The following is a 16,935-nucleotide window of genomic DNA, read 5'->3' on the forward strand; positions in this document are numbered from 1 at the left end:
GCATGCAAGAACCAAACAATAAACATTCAGCAAAAACACTTACATTTGCCTGAGCAGAACTTTGGCATTGCAATGGCTCTCTTACTTCAGCTATTTCCAATTATAGAAAAAAAATAAACCCAGAAATGTGCCTTTCAATACTGTTAATGCTTGTTTGTTCACAGTGCAGCGCTTCGAGCGATGCCTGCTCCATTATACCTTCATTACAAACCTGTAATTTATAGTTTTTTTCTGTCTGCCCACTGTCTAATAAAAGTCTCACGCTGACTACCAAGGGAACCTTGAACACATGCCAGACAGCCTCCTGGAGTATACAGACAATGTATTAGCCAAAGAGGACACATACCTCTGGATAAAGAATGCTTAATGCTTGGTACACTGTTTAGAAACCTTTTACTGTAACTGTTCAGAATGTCTGCTCTGTTTCTCCTATTCACTGAACTGCACAAGGCCAAGCTTCTCTCTATCACTTAAAGTGAATGCACATCCCTTTAGATGGTGCTGAATCAAAGAAAGCTTGAGATGAATAGGACCCGCAGACACTATTGCTCCACCTTACCGTTATTTGGCCAGAAAATAACAATGTTTTGATCCAAAGTGGATCTTGACTTTGTCAGTATGTGTGGTCCTAATCATCTCCTCCCTCTCACGTAGACCCATGTGTGTGTGTATGAGACTTACATGGAAGTTGGAAATGTGTTCTCTGTCCAGGGGTTTCATGACGGACAGCTCTCCAGAGATGGGGTGGATGATGAAGATGCCAGTGGGCGGCTGGTCAGCTCCGGGTCCAGTCACACTGTACCTCAGGGAGCGGTTCTTGTCATTGTCCGACCGGATCTGTTTCAGAACCCAAAAGTACGTTGGTCAACGATCAATAATCAATTGTGGGTATATATACTGTTCAGAATTCTACTTAAAATAATGATGTTATGGCAGGGGTATGTATCGGTGTTGGTGTGTTGCCCCGTGCTAGAGTCCCGTTGGTGAGTGGTACAGACAGATCTTCCTCCCTTGCGTGTGTATATGTGTCTAAACTATATGCGAGTGTGATGTATTTGAGCCTCTATGTCTTCCCTGGCCTGTCTATCTCTACCCATAAGCTTGGTATCCATGGTGTGTCTGGATGGTGCCTGGTGCCTCTCCCTTATGTCATCCATTAAACTCAGTCCCCTAATGCTTCTGGATTAAATATAATACATACAGAAAGTATATACTGGATTTAGCACTATGTCAGGATCCAGTAGACTTATGTTGAGAAAGGGTATACTTAACTGACATGAGAAGGATAGCCAGTCCTCCATCATTCATATCCACCCACCCCCTGCCCCTTGAGCACATGATAAAGTGAGGATAATATCTCAACAGGAAACCTGAGGGAAACAAGCCACTGGAGGGCTCTTTGTCCTTTTCACTCTCATCTCTAAAGCTACATAATAGCAGGAACATTCATAGTGACGGCTTGCCTGACTGGGAGAGGGAAATCAGATACTTTCGCACAAGCACTTGACCTTTCAGGACGTGGAGTCAATATGGTGGTGGATTGAGTGATAATGCTGGTAGAACAGAAATGACCGGTCCAAAATCTGCTGCTGCTCCACAGAACCATGAAGCTCAGAATAAGAGCACCGTCTCCTTTCAGGTTGTGGATAACCGGTGTGATAGGTGTGTGCGTGTGTGTGTGTGTGTGTGTGTGTGTGTGTGTGTGTGTGTGTGTGTGTGTGTTTGTGTGTGTGTGTGTGTGTGTGTGTGCGTGCGTGCGTGCGTGCATGCATGTGTGCGTGCGTGAGTGCGTGTGCCTGTGCCTATGTGTGTGGCGTCTTACCCGGACCAGGTCCTGGGGGAACTCTCCTCTGGAGTTCTCTGGGACGTTGATTGGGGGGATTACCCAGTCCCTTTTCATGCGTTTGAGCTGGCCCACGGAGCTGCTGTCTGTCTGCCGCGATGGGAACCAGATCTCCTGGAGACCCTGGGACAGAGCTGGGGGAGCTGGGATATCTTGGACCTGGAGGAGAGAAATAACATCTGTTTACCAACTTGACACATGTAAAAACCAATGGCTTTAGGTAGACTTTTTATACAGTAGCCAGCAGACAAATTATCTTTACCAACCAATGAAGTTATGGAAATAATTCTTGACAGCCTAAAACAAATTCTTGACAGCCTAAAACAGTTTATTGGTAATATCATTTTACATGCTTGGTTAATATCAAACGTTTACATGCTTGCAAGAATAATGATTTCCTTAATAATCCTGTTTACATGGACACATCTGAAATCAGGCTACCTGATAGGACTGATAAATGCAGAAAATTGGCAATCAAAATAAACGTTCACTCGGGCATAACATGAACAGATCAAATACACAGCTTGAATTCAGATTAAGGTGTTTATATTTCCTAATACTTCCAAAGATTGCTCAGAAAACCAGGTGTTTTAATCGGTGTATGCTGACTTCGATTATGACCTTAGGATGTTTACATGATTAAAGCTATACTCGACCTACTGCCATAATCACTTTAATATGGAATTATTAGTGTGCATGTAAACATACTCATTGAACTATACCAGCTAGAGGACCGAACATAGGAGGGGGGAGGCTTTTTGATGTGGTCATATTATATTTTAGGACCCATTTCGTTTTTGAGAATTCAGTGAAGGCTAACATTGCCTTCATACAGTGAGGGAAAAAAGTATTTGATCCCCTGCTGATTTTGTACGTTTGCCCACTGACAAAGAAATGATCAGTCTATATTTTTAATGGTAGGTTTATTTGAGCAGTGAGAGACAGAATAACAAGAACAAAAAATCCAGAAAAACGCATGTTAAAAATATTATAAATTGATTAGCATTTTAATGAGGGAAATAAGTATTTGACCCACTCAATCAGAAAGACTTCTGGCTCCCAGGTGTCTTTTATACAGGTAACGAGCTGAGATTAGGAGCACACTCTTAAAGGGAGTGCTCCTAATCTCAGCTTCTTACCTGTATAAAAGACACCTACCAACAGAAGCAATCAATCAATCAGATTCCAAACTCTCCACCATGGCCAAGACCAAAGAGCTATCCAAGGATGTCAGGGACAAGATTGTTGACCTACACAAGGCTGGAATGGGCTACAAGACCATCGCCAAGCAGCTTGGTGAGAAGGTGACAACAGTTGGTGCGATTATTCGCAAATGGAAGAAACACAAAAGAACTGTCAATCTCCCTCAGCCTGGGGCTCCATGCAAGATCTCACCTCGTGGAGCTGCAATGATCATGAGAACGGTGAGGAATCAGCCCAAAACTACACGGGAGGATCTTGTCAATGATCTCAAGGCAGCTGGGACCATAGTCACCAAGAAAACAATTGGTAACACACTATGCCGTGAAGGACTGAAATCCTGCAGCGCCCGCAAGGTCCCCCTACTCAAGAAAGCACATATACATGCCTGTCTGAAGTTTGCCAATGAACATCTGAATGATTCAGAGGACAACTGGGTGAAAGTGTTGTGGTCAGATGAGACCAAAATGGAGCTCTTTGGCATCAACTCAACTCGCCGTGTTTGGAGGAGGAGGAATGCTGCCTATGACCCCAAGAACACCATCCCCACCGTCAAACATGGAGGTGGAAACATTATGCTTTGGGGGTGTTTTTCTGCTAAGGGGACAGGACAACTTCACCGCATCAAAGGGACGATGGACAGGGCCATGTACCGTCAAATCTTGGGTGAGGCAGGGCATTGAAAATGGGTCGTGGATGGGTATTCCAGCATGACAATGACCCAAAACACACGGCCAAGGCAACAAAGGAGTGGCTCAAGAAGAAGCACATTAAGGTCCTGGAGTGGCCTAGCCAGTCTCCAGACCATAATCCCATAGAAAATCTGTGGAAGGAGCTGAAGGTTCAAGTTGCCAAACGTCAGCCTCGAAACCTTAATGACTTGGAGAAGATCTGCAAAGAGGAGTGGGACAAAATCCCTCCTGAGATGTGTGCAAACCTAGTGGCCAACTACAAGAAACATCTGACCTCTGTGATTGCCAACAAGGGTTTTGCCACCAAGTACTAAGTCATGTTTTGCAGAGGGGTCAAATACTTATTTCCCTCATTAAAATACAAATCATTTTATAACATTTTTGACAAGCATTTTCTGTTTTTTTGTTGTTATTCTGTCTCTCACTGTTCAAATAAACCTACCATTAAAATGATAGACTGATCATTTCTTTGTCAGTGGGCAAACGTACAAAATCAGCAGGGGATCAAATACTTTTTTCCCTCACTGTATGTGTGATGATGTTTTTGAACAGCCCCTCTTTCCAGGCTCTCTTCTCCATGGCTGGGAATGAGATTAGTGTTTGAGATTCTTTGTCGAGGATAGTACTGTAGCCCCTCAGTTAGCTTTAAATCACAGACCTCCTCTCATGTTCTGATAAAAGCACGCATGCAAGCACAGGCACACACACAAACAGGCACACACACACACGCACAGGCACACGCACAGGCAACACACACACACACACACACACACACACACACACACACACACACACACACACACACACACACACACACACACACACACACACACACACACACACACACACACACACACACACACACACACACACACACACACAGGCTTCTAAAATGGATGTGCCATCCTCCCTTGGCTGTAATGAAAGTGATTTGAAACAAAGCAGGATGGTACCTGCAAGCCAGACTCTATATAGCCAGATGGCTCCATTTGCCTTCGCTGTTCCACAGAGAGAGAGACTGTTGGGAGAGAGACCCAAGTAGCGCCAGAGAAGTCACAATAACCTTGAATGCCCGATAGAAAATGTAAACAAGACGCTGGCAAACTTAGGTAGAACAGTCATCCTGCAGAACAGTCATTCTTCAGAAAGTCCCTTCTTAACTCTCTCTCGTCCGTCTGTAATTACTGATCGTCAATATTGTTACACAATATCCAAAGAACTAAAACTAGCCTAAAGCCAGAGTCTGTGCAAACAGCCAAATTAATGACAGTTTTGCCACGTTACAACACGAGCCCCATCCCACGCAGCCTCACCAAGCACGCAGCCCCTCCCTGACCATCTGCGGAGTTGTCGGAGCGCCTCCACTAATCATGTTTGAAATCCGATTATGCTGCTTTCACACATTTGAAATGCAGAGAGGCAAGCGGACAGATAGCGGAGAACATGCATCAGAAATATCTATTACCCTATTAAACCAAAGGAGAGAGTGAGAGCGGTAATTATTTCTGACCTGGCGGCTGGAATGATGAATGGTGTGGAGGGTTTGCTTAGCAGTCTCAGCCCCAGCACAGTCACATCTATCTATCTCTGGAGAGTACTGGAGGTCTCTCTGCCCCCTACATCCTCTGACTGCTAGACTACACTTCAGTATCCCTGAGAGCTTGGGAGTGTTTGTGTACTGTGTGTGAGAGAGAGAGATTGTGGCTTTGTGTGTGTGTGTGTGTGTGTGTGTGTGTGTGTGTGTGTGTGTGTGTGTGTGTGTGCGTGTGCGTGTGTGTGTGTGTGGCTATAGACAAGTACAAAATTGCCCTCTCTAAAGGGTAGGGTAGGTCTTGGTTTTCAGCCTGACTCTTGTGGTGATGTTTATGCTGATGGTCGTGGTGGTGGTGGAGGTAGGGAAGGTCACCCTAGGCTTTAGAGAGGGCGATTTTGAACTTGTCTATAGCCACACACACAGATAGATAGATATATGTGACTGTGCTGGGGCTGAGACTGCTAAGCCAAACGTTACTTTTTCATTGATTAAAACATTCCACAAGGGCCGATGCGTTCGCAGTGTTTGCTAATATAGCATCTAACCGCTGATGTGATTATGGATCACATGATGATGATTCATGACAATCATTGCATTGGAGAGAGAACCACATAACCACACCAGTGTTTCCCCTATATTCATTTAACAATGGCGGGCAGCAGCTGCTAAATTGTGACCAGCTCTTCCGAAAAACATGATGTATTTGGTAAAACTTTTTCAGTGTCAACTTAAACGACTAAAACCAGATATAAAGTATGTAGAAATTATAATGGAGCTATATTGTTTTATAAGTTATTATTTGGGTATGAGTTAACATAATATGAACTTTTAAAAGTGAGATTTTTACTGGACAGTTACTTTAAAACTGTTCATTTTCTCTCAGCCCCATGGCAAAATGTGTAGAATTGCAGGAAATTAGCTTTAAAACAGGAACATTTTGTCTCAGCAGAGGAGGGCATCAAACTATTTTTGTCATAGACGTCATTGGCCACGTCCACTACCAACCCCCCAACCCCTCCCACCCCCCTTCACTAACTTTGCCACCTCTGCTAAAAAATATCCTAGGAGAAACCCTGACACGTGGCCCAATAAACTGGTGAGATTGACTTCTATATTCTATCATAGATTTGATTACTACCAATGTTCCCTCTAAACAGTGCGCCAATGGACTGCCGTGCAGAATAAATACTGTATCAACCCACAAAGAGAAGCACTAGATTAAACTTCACTAAACTTTTTAGAGTGTTCCCTGTTAGTTAACACAATCAACGTTTCACTTTACTGTGGCAATGGTGATCGAATCAACTCAATATTAGCCACTTTCAATGCAACATCCCGAAACAAAACAAACTATGCAAGAGATTTTGTTGTAGGCAGAATGAATTGGAGTAGGATTCTATTGCATTGACATGCACCACACAGCTCGTACTCTACACAGACCGTGCGGCATAACTAATCAGAGCTGCAGTAGGCCTATATGCAAATAGACCATATATGGATCTGTGCCATTTACTTTGACCTGGACAGTGTTTACAGCAGGTGATGTGTTTGTTTTGAGATCAAAGCGAGAGCTGCATGTAGCCACGTGTGCACATTTTGTTCATATCCTTTGGTAGTTAGTGAGTCATTACCCCAGTTATAGATAATTTGTAGTCATCAATAGGGGAGGGATTGCTTCCTACAGGAGCACAAAATGTGTACATTTCTAGACATCTTTCAAAAGCAAGTCAGATAAAGAGCTTTTTTTATGACTTAAAGGGGCAATGTTGCATTTTGAGACAGGCTTAAATAAGCTAAATAGCTAATAGGCAAAGGGTAGCATCATTTGTCTGATTCTCTGTAATAATGGTATGGGAATAATAATGCATTTTATTTTGTAAAGTGTTTTCTTGCATTAAACATCACCACCATTTTCAGTCACCTCTTTGTCAATTGTTTTTGATGATAGGACACTCTGGTATGCCTAGATTATGATTAAATAGCTACAGTAGCCTACATGGCAACTGTTAAAACTGTAACTTAAAGCGGGTACAGCCTCAGTGTTCACAGTAAACACCCGCTGGAAGTTGCACAGAATTTTCACAAAGTTCAAGCAGACCTGCAATTTGCTCAGTGATGAGAAAAATTAGAGGGAACATTGATTACTACCATAATCATCCAGGCCAAAGCAACAACTGTCCATACAATCACATAGAAAACAACACAGACATCTAGGGTCAATCAGAGTCTTCTAAAATGGACATGATTACCCATGATGGTCTTCCTATTTCTATTTAAAAGCTACTGAGGCCAATCCCCTTGTTTATCTGGCCTGGACAAGTGTACATTTCTCTTTAAATGAGTGGCACGTGTGACTAATGGTGTCATTAAAATCATATACCTGCAGAAGTCACTGCGGTAAATGAGCATCAGCGCCCTAACAATGCTGTTTTCAAAACTCTCACTAAATCATCCCCTGTAGAAGTTTAATTTGAAACCACAAAATGCCTTCATTGTTGCTGCTGCTGCTGTTGGCCCACTGCACTCACACCAATTTGACATAACTGTAAAAATGTGAGTTTAATCTGGAGGCTTATAAAAGAATGCACTTGCCTTTTATGTGATGTTTCGGAGAGGTGCTTTTGAAATGGGCAGCTAATTTGTTCTGTATATGACTGGAGGAAAAGACAATGTATTTTCAGATGGTGTCTTGGTTGAACAAAGAGGCTCATTGTGCTGTACTTAAAAGGCATTCATTAACAATAAGAGTCCACAATGTATGAAGATCAGACAACGCAGACTTCAATAATTCAACCTAAAAATTGGAGAGAGAGATAGAGCAAGACAGAGAGTTTAAATGTGAGTCTGTTCACTCTAGCCAATTAACACCATTCCAGCTAGTGAGAAAGAAAGACTTTCACAGGTTATGACCATTGAACTGAACAGAAACACATAATCCAGTACTGAGAATGAGGCTTGTTTCTTCTCATCTCCCTGTTCTCTCTCTCAATTACACACTTGATTACATAACCACATCACACGGCCTCTCTCATCTACAGAACATTGACTGAATGGCAGGATCTTTGAAGCCTAGAGACAGATGCTCCCTGTTCTCTGAATGACCACTAGGGGTGCACTGCAATGCACTCCCCTCTGGTTGGATGACAAAGATACAGCCATAAACATCGCCGCTGCCGCCACAAGGAAGCTGATTGAAATCAGTCTTTATGAGGAGCTATTCTGCATCTGTTGTGTGTGGCGCCGCTACTCACTGACCGTGTTGAGTATATGATTGTGCTCCCCTTTAAATTGACACATTACGTTTTAATTAGCAAGCATCCATCCCAGTCTCCCGGAACACCTGCTACAATTTAGGGAACAAATCATCTGTGAATGCTCCGGCACGGCTAATAAGAGGAAGGAATTAGATGCCGGGGCGGAATTGGAATTGGAACATTCCACATTGCAGAATGCTACCCGAAGTCACAAATAATCAAGAAACATTAGAGAGAGAGAGGAGAGGAGAGGGTGGAAAGAGAGAGGATGTGTGCGGAGGTGTTGGACGTACCTGTTGGCTCTGGCCTATAGGGGGTGTTAATCTCACTTGGGTCTGCCATTGCTGCTGATTGGTCTCGTCCCTGGCCACGATCACGAGGGGCACCGCCCGGAGGGTGGACGCGGTCAAGGGCCTGAGGGCGTAGACCACCCCGTCAGCCTCTATATGGAAGTCGGACGGGTTACTGCACTCGAACTGCACCAGTCCACCTTGGCCGCAGTTCACAAACTTCACTGTAAGAGAGAGGGAGAGAAGAGACAGAACATGAGATTGAAGCTGAGGCAACCAGGGAGAGAGAGACAGAAAGACAGTGAGTAGACACTCAGACAGACAGATGCACATCCAGATAGACATGGACCCTCCTCCCACACCACTCCCAGACTGTGTGGTATAGTCCACAAAGGTTCTCCAATTCCTCCTAAAACTCATACATAATGTATTTCAAGCTGTGCCCCAAAAGTATTGTTTAAAACTGGTGCAGTAGAAAGAGAGAAGGAGAACGTGAGAGAAAAGAGAAAAAGAAAGAAAGCAAAAGGGAAATGATACACCCCTGAAGGGCACTTGCTGAATCACACCGAATATATCTAAAATACCAAAACATAGTTTTTTAAAACTGATGTGCCAATTAGACTGTGGCTAAATGCATTGTTGTGTCTGGGTAAATAGAAGCACCATCTTAAATAAATAAGAGAGGAATCATTTACATAGGTTCCAGACTTTTTTCTAATGCTTTAAGCTCAAGACGTTGCATGCCAGCTTCTCCCCAATAACAAACATGGATGCTTTGCCGTGGTCGGCTAGCAATCCTGACTCTCAGGGAGTGAGAAGTGTGTGATGTTTATTTCATCAGTGTGTACACATACATATACACACAGCTGCAGTGACACACACACACACATACACAGCTCCTTGGAGCTCTAGTACACAGTCCCAGAGCACTTCAGTGGCAGTGGTCTAACATTGGTTCATGTTTCAGGTGAGTGACAGTGCATCTCAAACACCACACCTACACACACACACACACACACACACACACACTTCTACACGTTTAAACACACATAAACAAACGTCTATGCACACACACACACACAGAGAGAACAGAAAAACAGCCAGTCATACAGATAATACTGAAACTCCTCCAAGCTAAAGAGATCAGATGTAAAGATATATCATTTCTGTGTAGGCTGCGCCGATGCCATTTTAAATTATTAAACCAAACGGCAAATTACTTAACAAAAGCCTTGAAGAAGGACATCTAATCTCCCATTCTTGTATTACCTTGAGGACAGACAGAGCTACAGAGAGCTGCGATTTCAGTGGGTCTTTACACTGGGAGCAAAGCAGTGGGAGGGAGCACACCTCATGTGGGCCTGTGGAGAGAGGTTGAGCCCTGGCTCTGAACAAGAACTAAGGTTTAACCCCTGGCCCTATTGACGGGGTGCTGATCAGGGATGTTGGAGTGTGAAAAGCAAAATAGGAGCTACAATTCTTTGGTGCACGCACGCACACACACCGAAATAGAATTCACCACCTACTAATAACAACCTTTCAGTGAGAGAAAGAATTAACACTGTCTTGCTAGTTAAAATAAAGAGAAAGTATATTGTGTTCACTTGCATCCAGCTCTCAAAATAATACACAACATGTACAAGATCCTTTCTACAGTGGCTTGCGAAAGTATTCACCCCCCTTGCATTTTTCCTATTTTGTTGCCTTACAACCTGGAATTGAAATATATTTTTGGGGGGTTTGTATCATTTGATTTACTCAACATGCCTACCACTTTGAAGATGCAAAATATTTTTTATTGTGCAACATAAGACAAAAAGAAAAGAAAACAGGAGCGTCCATAACTATTCACCCCCCCCCAAGTCAATACTTTGTAGAGCCACCTTTTGCAGCAATTACAGCTGCAAGTCTCTTGAGGTATGACTCTATAAGCTTGGCACATCTAGCCACTGGGATTTTTGCCCATTCTTTAAGGCAAAACTGCTCCAGCTCCTTCAAGTTGGATGTGTTCCGCTGGTGTACAGCAATCTTTAAGTCATACCACAGATTCTCAGTTGGATTAAGGTCTGGGCTTTGACTAGGCCATTCCAATACATTTAAATGTTTCCCCTTAAACCACCCGAGTGTTGCTTTAGCAGTATGCTTAGGGTCATTGTCCTGCTGGAAAGTGAACCTCCGTCCCAGTCTCAAATCTCTGGAAGACTAAAACAGGTTTCCCTCAAGGATTTTCCTGTATTTAGCAGCATCCATCATTCCTTCAATTCTGACCAGTTTCCCAGTCCTTGCCAATGAAAAACATCCTGACAGCATGTTGGCACCACCATGCTTCACTGTGGGGAAGTTGTTCTCGGGGTGATGAGAGGTGTTGTGTTTGTGCCAGACATAGCGTTTACCTTGATGGCCAAAAAGCTACATTTTAGTTTCATCTGACCAGAATACCTTCTTCCATATGTTTGGGGATCTCCCACATGCCTTTTGGCAAACACCAAATGTGTTTGCTTATTTTTTCTTTAAGCAATGGCTTTTTTCTGGCCACTTCCATAAAGCCCAGCTCTGTGGAGTGTACGGCTTAAAGTGGTCCTATGGACAGATACTCCAATCTCCGCTGTGGAGCTTTGCAGCTCCTTCAGGGTTATCTTTGGTCTCTTTGCCTCTCTGATTAATGCCCTCCTTGCCTGGTCTGCGAGTTTTGGTGGGCGGTGCTCTCTTGGCAGGTTTGTTGTGGTGCCATATTCTTTCAATTTTTTAATAATGGATTTAATGGTGCTCCGTGGGATGTTCAAAGTTTCGGATATTTTTTTATAACCAAACCCTGATATGTACTTCTCCACAACTTTGTACCTGACCTGTTTGGAGAGCTCCTTGGTTTTCATGGTGCCCCTTGCTTAGTGGTGTTGCAGACTCTGGGGCCTTTCAGAACTGGTGTATATATACTGAGATCATTTGACAGATCATGTGACAATTAGATTGCACACAGATGGACTTTATTTAGGGGGATGAATACTTTTTCAAGGCACTGTATTCTGGAACATAAAGCACAATGGCTAAATCACCACAGCAGGTGACGGAGCCATTTTCCCAATGGCAAAGTATTGTGAAATTGTGAAAATGGGCAAAGCGTAAAGAGAGGGGAAAAACATTAACTTGATCAGATTGTTGACTTTCACAGTGGACACAAAGTTATCCAGTGAAGTGTACCTTACTGAATAACCACCATGTCCTCACAAAAAGATGCCCGAAATACAGGCCATTTCTATGTATAAAAAAAATTCAAACAGAAGAGAGTAGAGAGACACCTAGAGATAGATAGAGAGAAGAGAGCAAATAATGAGGGTTCTAATCAATGAATACTGTAGAAGCACTGAGCCTTGTTGGTTGAAAATAAAACACTGAACTAAAATGTATTCTCAACAAGTTGAATGAAAATAAATCCTGCTTTACTTCATCACGTTTGTAGAGAGGGAGGGAGAAACTGTTGAAAGGACCCTGGATGCGACCCGTTACACTGTGCTACAGTTAAAGCATCGCATCTGCAAAACAAAGCCATAGCAGTGCACTGATCTGCTGCACCTGAGGAATTGCCATTCATCTAAATATTGATGAAAAGCACACAAAGGTGTCTCAGAGAGTGGCTCGGCATTGTGGGGGAAAGAAGCAAAGTGAACACTATGAAATTAAGATATACAAGAATCAACAGAGGAGTATCTATCCTATGCCTATATGCTGGAACACACCAAGTGCCTATATATTGACCATCTGCACACTGCTCAGAGCAACCTCATCCAATTCGTTTTTTTCTGTCTGTTTGAACCTGGCAAGCCAACTTCAGAGCGCGATGTGACCTTGGTTAGCTGAAGTTGTTTCCTTCCAGCCTTCAGGCAATCACCTCCACAGCACTAGTCCGTCTGATGCTCAGACACATACAGAATACAGAGAGAAGTGTCAGAACGGCTCAGCTCACAATGACAGCTTCTACAGGGTGGATGAGACTTGAGAGACAGCATATCGTTGAAGGGAGAGGTGGCACAATCTACTTCACACACTCTATTCTTAAATTAGGTATATTGATTGGTTGGCTAAAGTGCTTTGTGCTTTGTTTATTATGGCCTATAAGATCAAACAGATGATAGATCCAATGAATGTTTTAATCTAAATCACCCCAAAACCATGTACTGTACACATTCTATATGTATGCACCTGGATGCAACATATGCAGATTTGTGTAGTGAGCACACAGCTTAAGAGAGAGAGAGAGAGAGAGAGAGAGAGAATGAGAGAATGACTGGGTGGGTGGGATTGACCTCTTTATATTGCTTCATCTTAATTAGCATTTATGGGGCTGCTCTAGCTGCTGAGCCTAGTCGGTAGCTAAATTTTTTTTTTTTCTTCAATTGAAGGATAAATACAAACAAGGCTGCAATGTTGCTCCCTGTGAATGTGTGTGTGTGTGTGTGTGTGTGTGTGTGTGTGTGTGTGTGTGTGTGTGTGTGCGCGTGTGTGTATTCTCTCGTGGACAGACTACATAAACATAAATGGTTCCGTAGATCTGTCATGATACAATGGAATGCGTGAGATAACGAGCACCAATAGGTCTTGGATTTCGGAAGGAGATAGGACGGTTGGTGCAGATGGGACAGTTGCAAAGAGAGAAGGTAGAGCTTTTCTTTCCGGTTCCAATCCTCGTTGTCTCTCTTCTCTTAACACGCATGGACCCAGAACTTAATTGAGCATCTGACCAATTACACAAGACTTTAGTTCTGTGTTAACTGATATTAGTGTGTATGTAATACCATGGGTTAGCCTACACTCGACTGCAGTGGTTTCCTTGTGAGTCTTTGTGGCACCGAGGCCTGTTGTTTGGCTGCTGAGCTGAGCTCCTGTTCCCTAGCTCAGTCTGAGATTTGGCCATGTGAACACCTCTGGGAGGCCCTTCAGCAACCAGGCGCCATGGCAATCGCTGTGCAAATTCCCAGCAGGCAGCACAAATTCCAATAATAATGAATGGGGATGTCCAGCGTGTGTCTATTCATTTATCATGGCCAGCTCCCCAACCCCCATCTCCCAGCCTCCAAGCTCCCATAGCCCATAGGAGACCAGAGCAGCATTTACTGTACTAACCCTGGATGTTCCAGTTTATCTACAGTATATCTAGATTTATTAGCTCCCGGAGGTATAACGAAACTGAAAGAGATCCTTGCTGCCACCACCACCACCTCGGCATATCAGACATGTCGTCATGGCCACAGGGCCAGGGAGATAAAGGCCTTTGGTTTGGACAGAAACGCCGATGCAGCAGAGAGAGGGGTATATACTGCTGCTGCTGCTACTGCTGCTGCTGGGGGGGGGAGAAAGCGGGCCAGTCAGCAGAAAGGCCAGTCCAACTAATGCCCCACGCCGGGGCCCAAAATTACCTCCGACTCAACGAGCCCATTCACAGGCTTATAGAAACCCTCATAGCTGACTAACAACACATAAACCACAGCTAACCTTCCCAATGTGTCACTCTTTTGTCTGTCTCCATCACGTGCTACTGCTTATAGAGAGGCACAAATACAGAGAACAGATAGAGAGAGAACAGATAGAGAGAGAGAGACAAAAGAAAGAGAGAAGGATAAATCATTAGGTTAATTTGCAGCGTTCTCGAGAACGTAACAAGGGACAGTCATTTAAAAAAAAAAATCAATCAGATGCAGCATATCTCAGTGGGAACACATAAAGAGGCTGTCCATGGTAGCCTAACGTCGAGAGAGTACATCAAATGTTCCAGCCTATACCTTTTTATGCCTGTCTGAAAATCCAAATCCAGTAAGCGAGTAAAAAGCTCAAGGTCCCTGTAATGAGCTGTAAATGTGACAAGGCTGAAGCACCACATCATGTGGTTCGTCCTGATATTTCCATCATTCATCCCCAGCTGGTGATGTCACTGACAGGTGTGAAATACTCAGCATAGGTGTTTCATCAGTCACCTAACAGAAATGCAGACCCCGGCGAATGCTCCAGAGGCAATTCCATCGGGCAAATGCCTGGACGCCACTGACAAAATGCATTATTCACGAACACAGTTCACCAAATCTAGTTCATGCTCCTACGCTGGCCCTAGCTGACTGCATTGGGGATGAGGAAATGCAATACAGAAAATAGGATCAAAATTAGCTATGCTCGGTAGAACGTACATGCAAGAGGCCGTTGATTACGAGATGGTCGCTAAACTGTAGCTGATCCACGTCGCACTTCAGTGTCTTAATTCAAATTAAAGTGCTAAGAAATTCACTCTGCTATTGGAAAATATAGCAGGGGCTAAATGAATGAATGGCAATTCATGTGACATGAAATGTCATGTGAAATTAGGACTGTACACTATATACACCGAACGAACAAAACATTAGGAACACCTTCCTAATATTGTCTGGATGTCCTTTGGGTCATGGATAATTCTTGATAAAAACGGGAAATTGTTGAGAATGAAAAACCCAGCAGCGTTGCAGTTTTTGACACACTTAAACTGTTGCGCCTGGCACCTACTACCATACTCCATTCTAAGGCACTGAAATCTTTTGTCTTGCCCATTCACCGTCTGAATGGCACACATATCCAATCCAAGTCTCAATTGTCTCAAGGCTTAAAAAACCTTCTTTAACCTGTCTCGTCGCCTTTATCTACACTGACTGAAGTGGATTCAACAAGTGACATCAATAAGGGATCATATCTTTCACCTGGATTCAGCTGGTCAGTCTATGTCATGTAAGTGTATTCCCTGATTGCACCTCGTCTTTTCTACTATGGTGTAACACCCTTCACAATATTTCATCCTATAATTAGCCAATTATTATATAAAATCAAAAGGAACACCATAATAATGCTTTTAAAGTATCATAGCTGGATACTACCCATAATTATGCATGCCTGTGTACTTCATTCACATGTAGGTGGTGTTTAAGCATTTACTATGAATACATTTTATACAGCCTCAAGGGTAATTAGCAAACAACTTCCATTTTAGCTGGTAAGCCTCTTTAGCTTAGTTTTTCTCAAACTCTTTTTACCATCTTAGCTTCTTTGGGATCTGGGGCTATATTGAGTAGCTTGGATGAATAAGATGCCCAGAGTAAACTGCCTGCTACTCAGGCCCAGAAGCCAGGATATGCATATTATTTCTAAAACTGTTTGAATGATGTCTGTAAGTATAACAGAACTCATATGGCAGGCAAAACCTGAGAAAAATCCAACCAGGAAGTGGGAAATCTGAGGTTTGTAGTTTTTCAAGTGATTGCCTATCCAATATACAGTGTCTGTGGGGTCATATTGCACTTCCTAAGGCTTCCACTAGATGTCAACAGTCTTTAGAACGTTGTTCCAGGCTTCTACTGTGAATGGGGACAGAATAAGAGCTATTGGAATCAGGTGTCTGGAAAAATGGCATGAGCTCAGTCATGCGCACGGCCGTGAGAGCGAGCTGAGTTCCTTTTCCTTTCTGAAGACAAAGGAATTGTCCGGTTGGAATATTATTGAAGATTTATGATAAAAACATCCTAAAGATTGATTCTATACATCGTTTGACATGTTTCTACAAACTGTGATGCAACTTTTTTGACTTTTCGCCTGGACTTAGTGCATGCGCCTTCTGCATTTGGAATAGTGAACTGAACGCGCGAACAAAAAGGAGGTATTTGGACATAAATATGGACTTCATCGAAACAAAATAAACATTTATTGTGGAACTGGGATTCCTGGGAGTGCATTCCGATGAAGATCATCAAAGGTAAGTGAATATTTATAATGCCATTTCTGACTTCTGTTGACTCCACAACATGGCAGGTATCTGTATGGCTTGTTTTGGTGTCTGAGCGCTGTACTCAGATTATCTCATGGTGTGCTTTTGCCGTAAAGCTTTTTTGAAATCTGACACAGCGGCTGCATTAAGGAGAAGTGTATCTTTAATTCTATGTGAAACACTTCTATCTTATATCAACGTTTATGATGACTATTTCTGTAAACTGATGTGGCTCCCTGCAAAATCACTGGATGTTTTGTTGGCAAAACATTACTGAACATAACGCGTCAATGTAAACTGAGATTTTTGGATATAAATATTAACTTTATCGAACAAAACATACATGTATTG

At 43.0% G+C, this 16,935-nt stretch overlaps 1 protein-coding gene across 1 annotated transcript in view; it reads right to left on the reverse strand.

Moving 5' to 3' along the window:
- The window catches only part of LOC115157120 (cadherin-2), a 108,408-nt gene that overhangs the window by 29,724 nt on the left and 61,749 nt on the right, over positions 1-16,935 (reverse strand). The window contains exons 3-5 of the mRNA XM_029705095.1: positions 8,817-9,037; positions 1,823-2,002; positions 682-837 (exon numbers count right to left, since the gene is read on the reverse strand). Of these exons, the coding sequence (XP_029560955.1) occupies positions 682-837; positions 1,823-2,002; positions 8,817-9,037 (557 nt within the window). The remainder of the gene's footprint in view (positions 1-681; positions 838-1,822; positions 2,003-8,816; positions 9,038-16,935) is intronic.

Source organism: Salmo trutta, chromosome 21 (assembly GCF_901001165.1).
Source record: "Salmo trutta chromosome 21, fSalTru1.1, whole genome shotgun sequence".
Taxonomy (NCBI): domain Eukaryota; kingdom Metazoa; phylum Chordata; class Actinopteri; order Salmoniformes; family Salmonidae; genus Salmo; species Salmo trutta.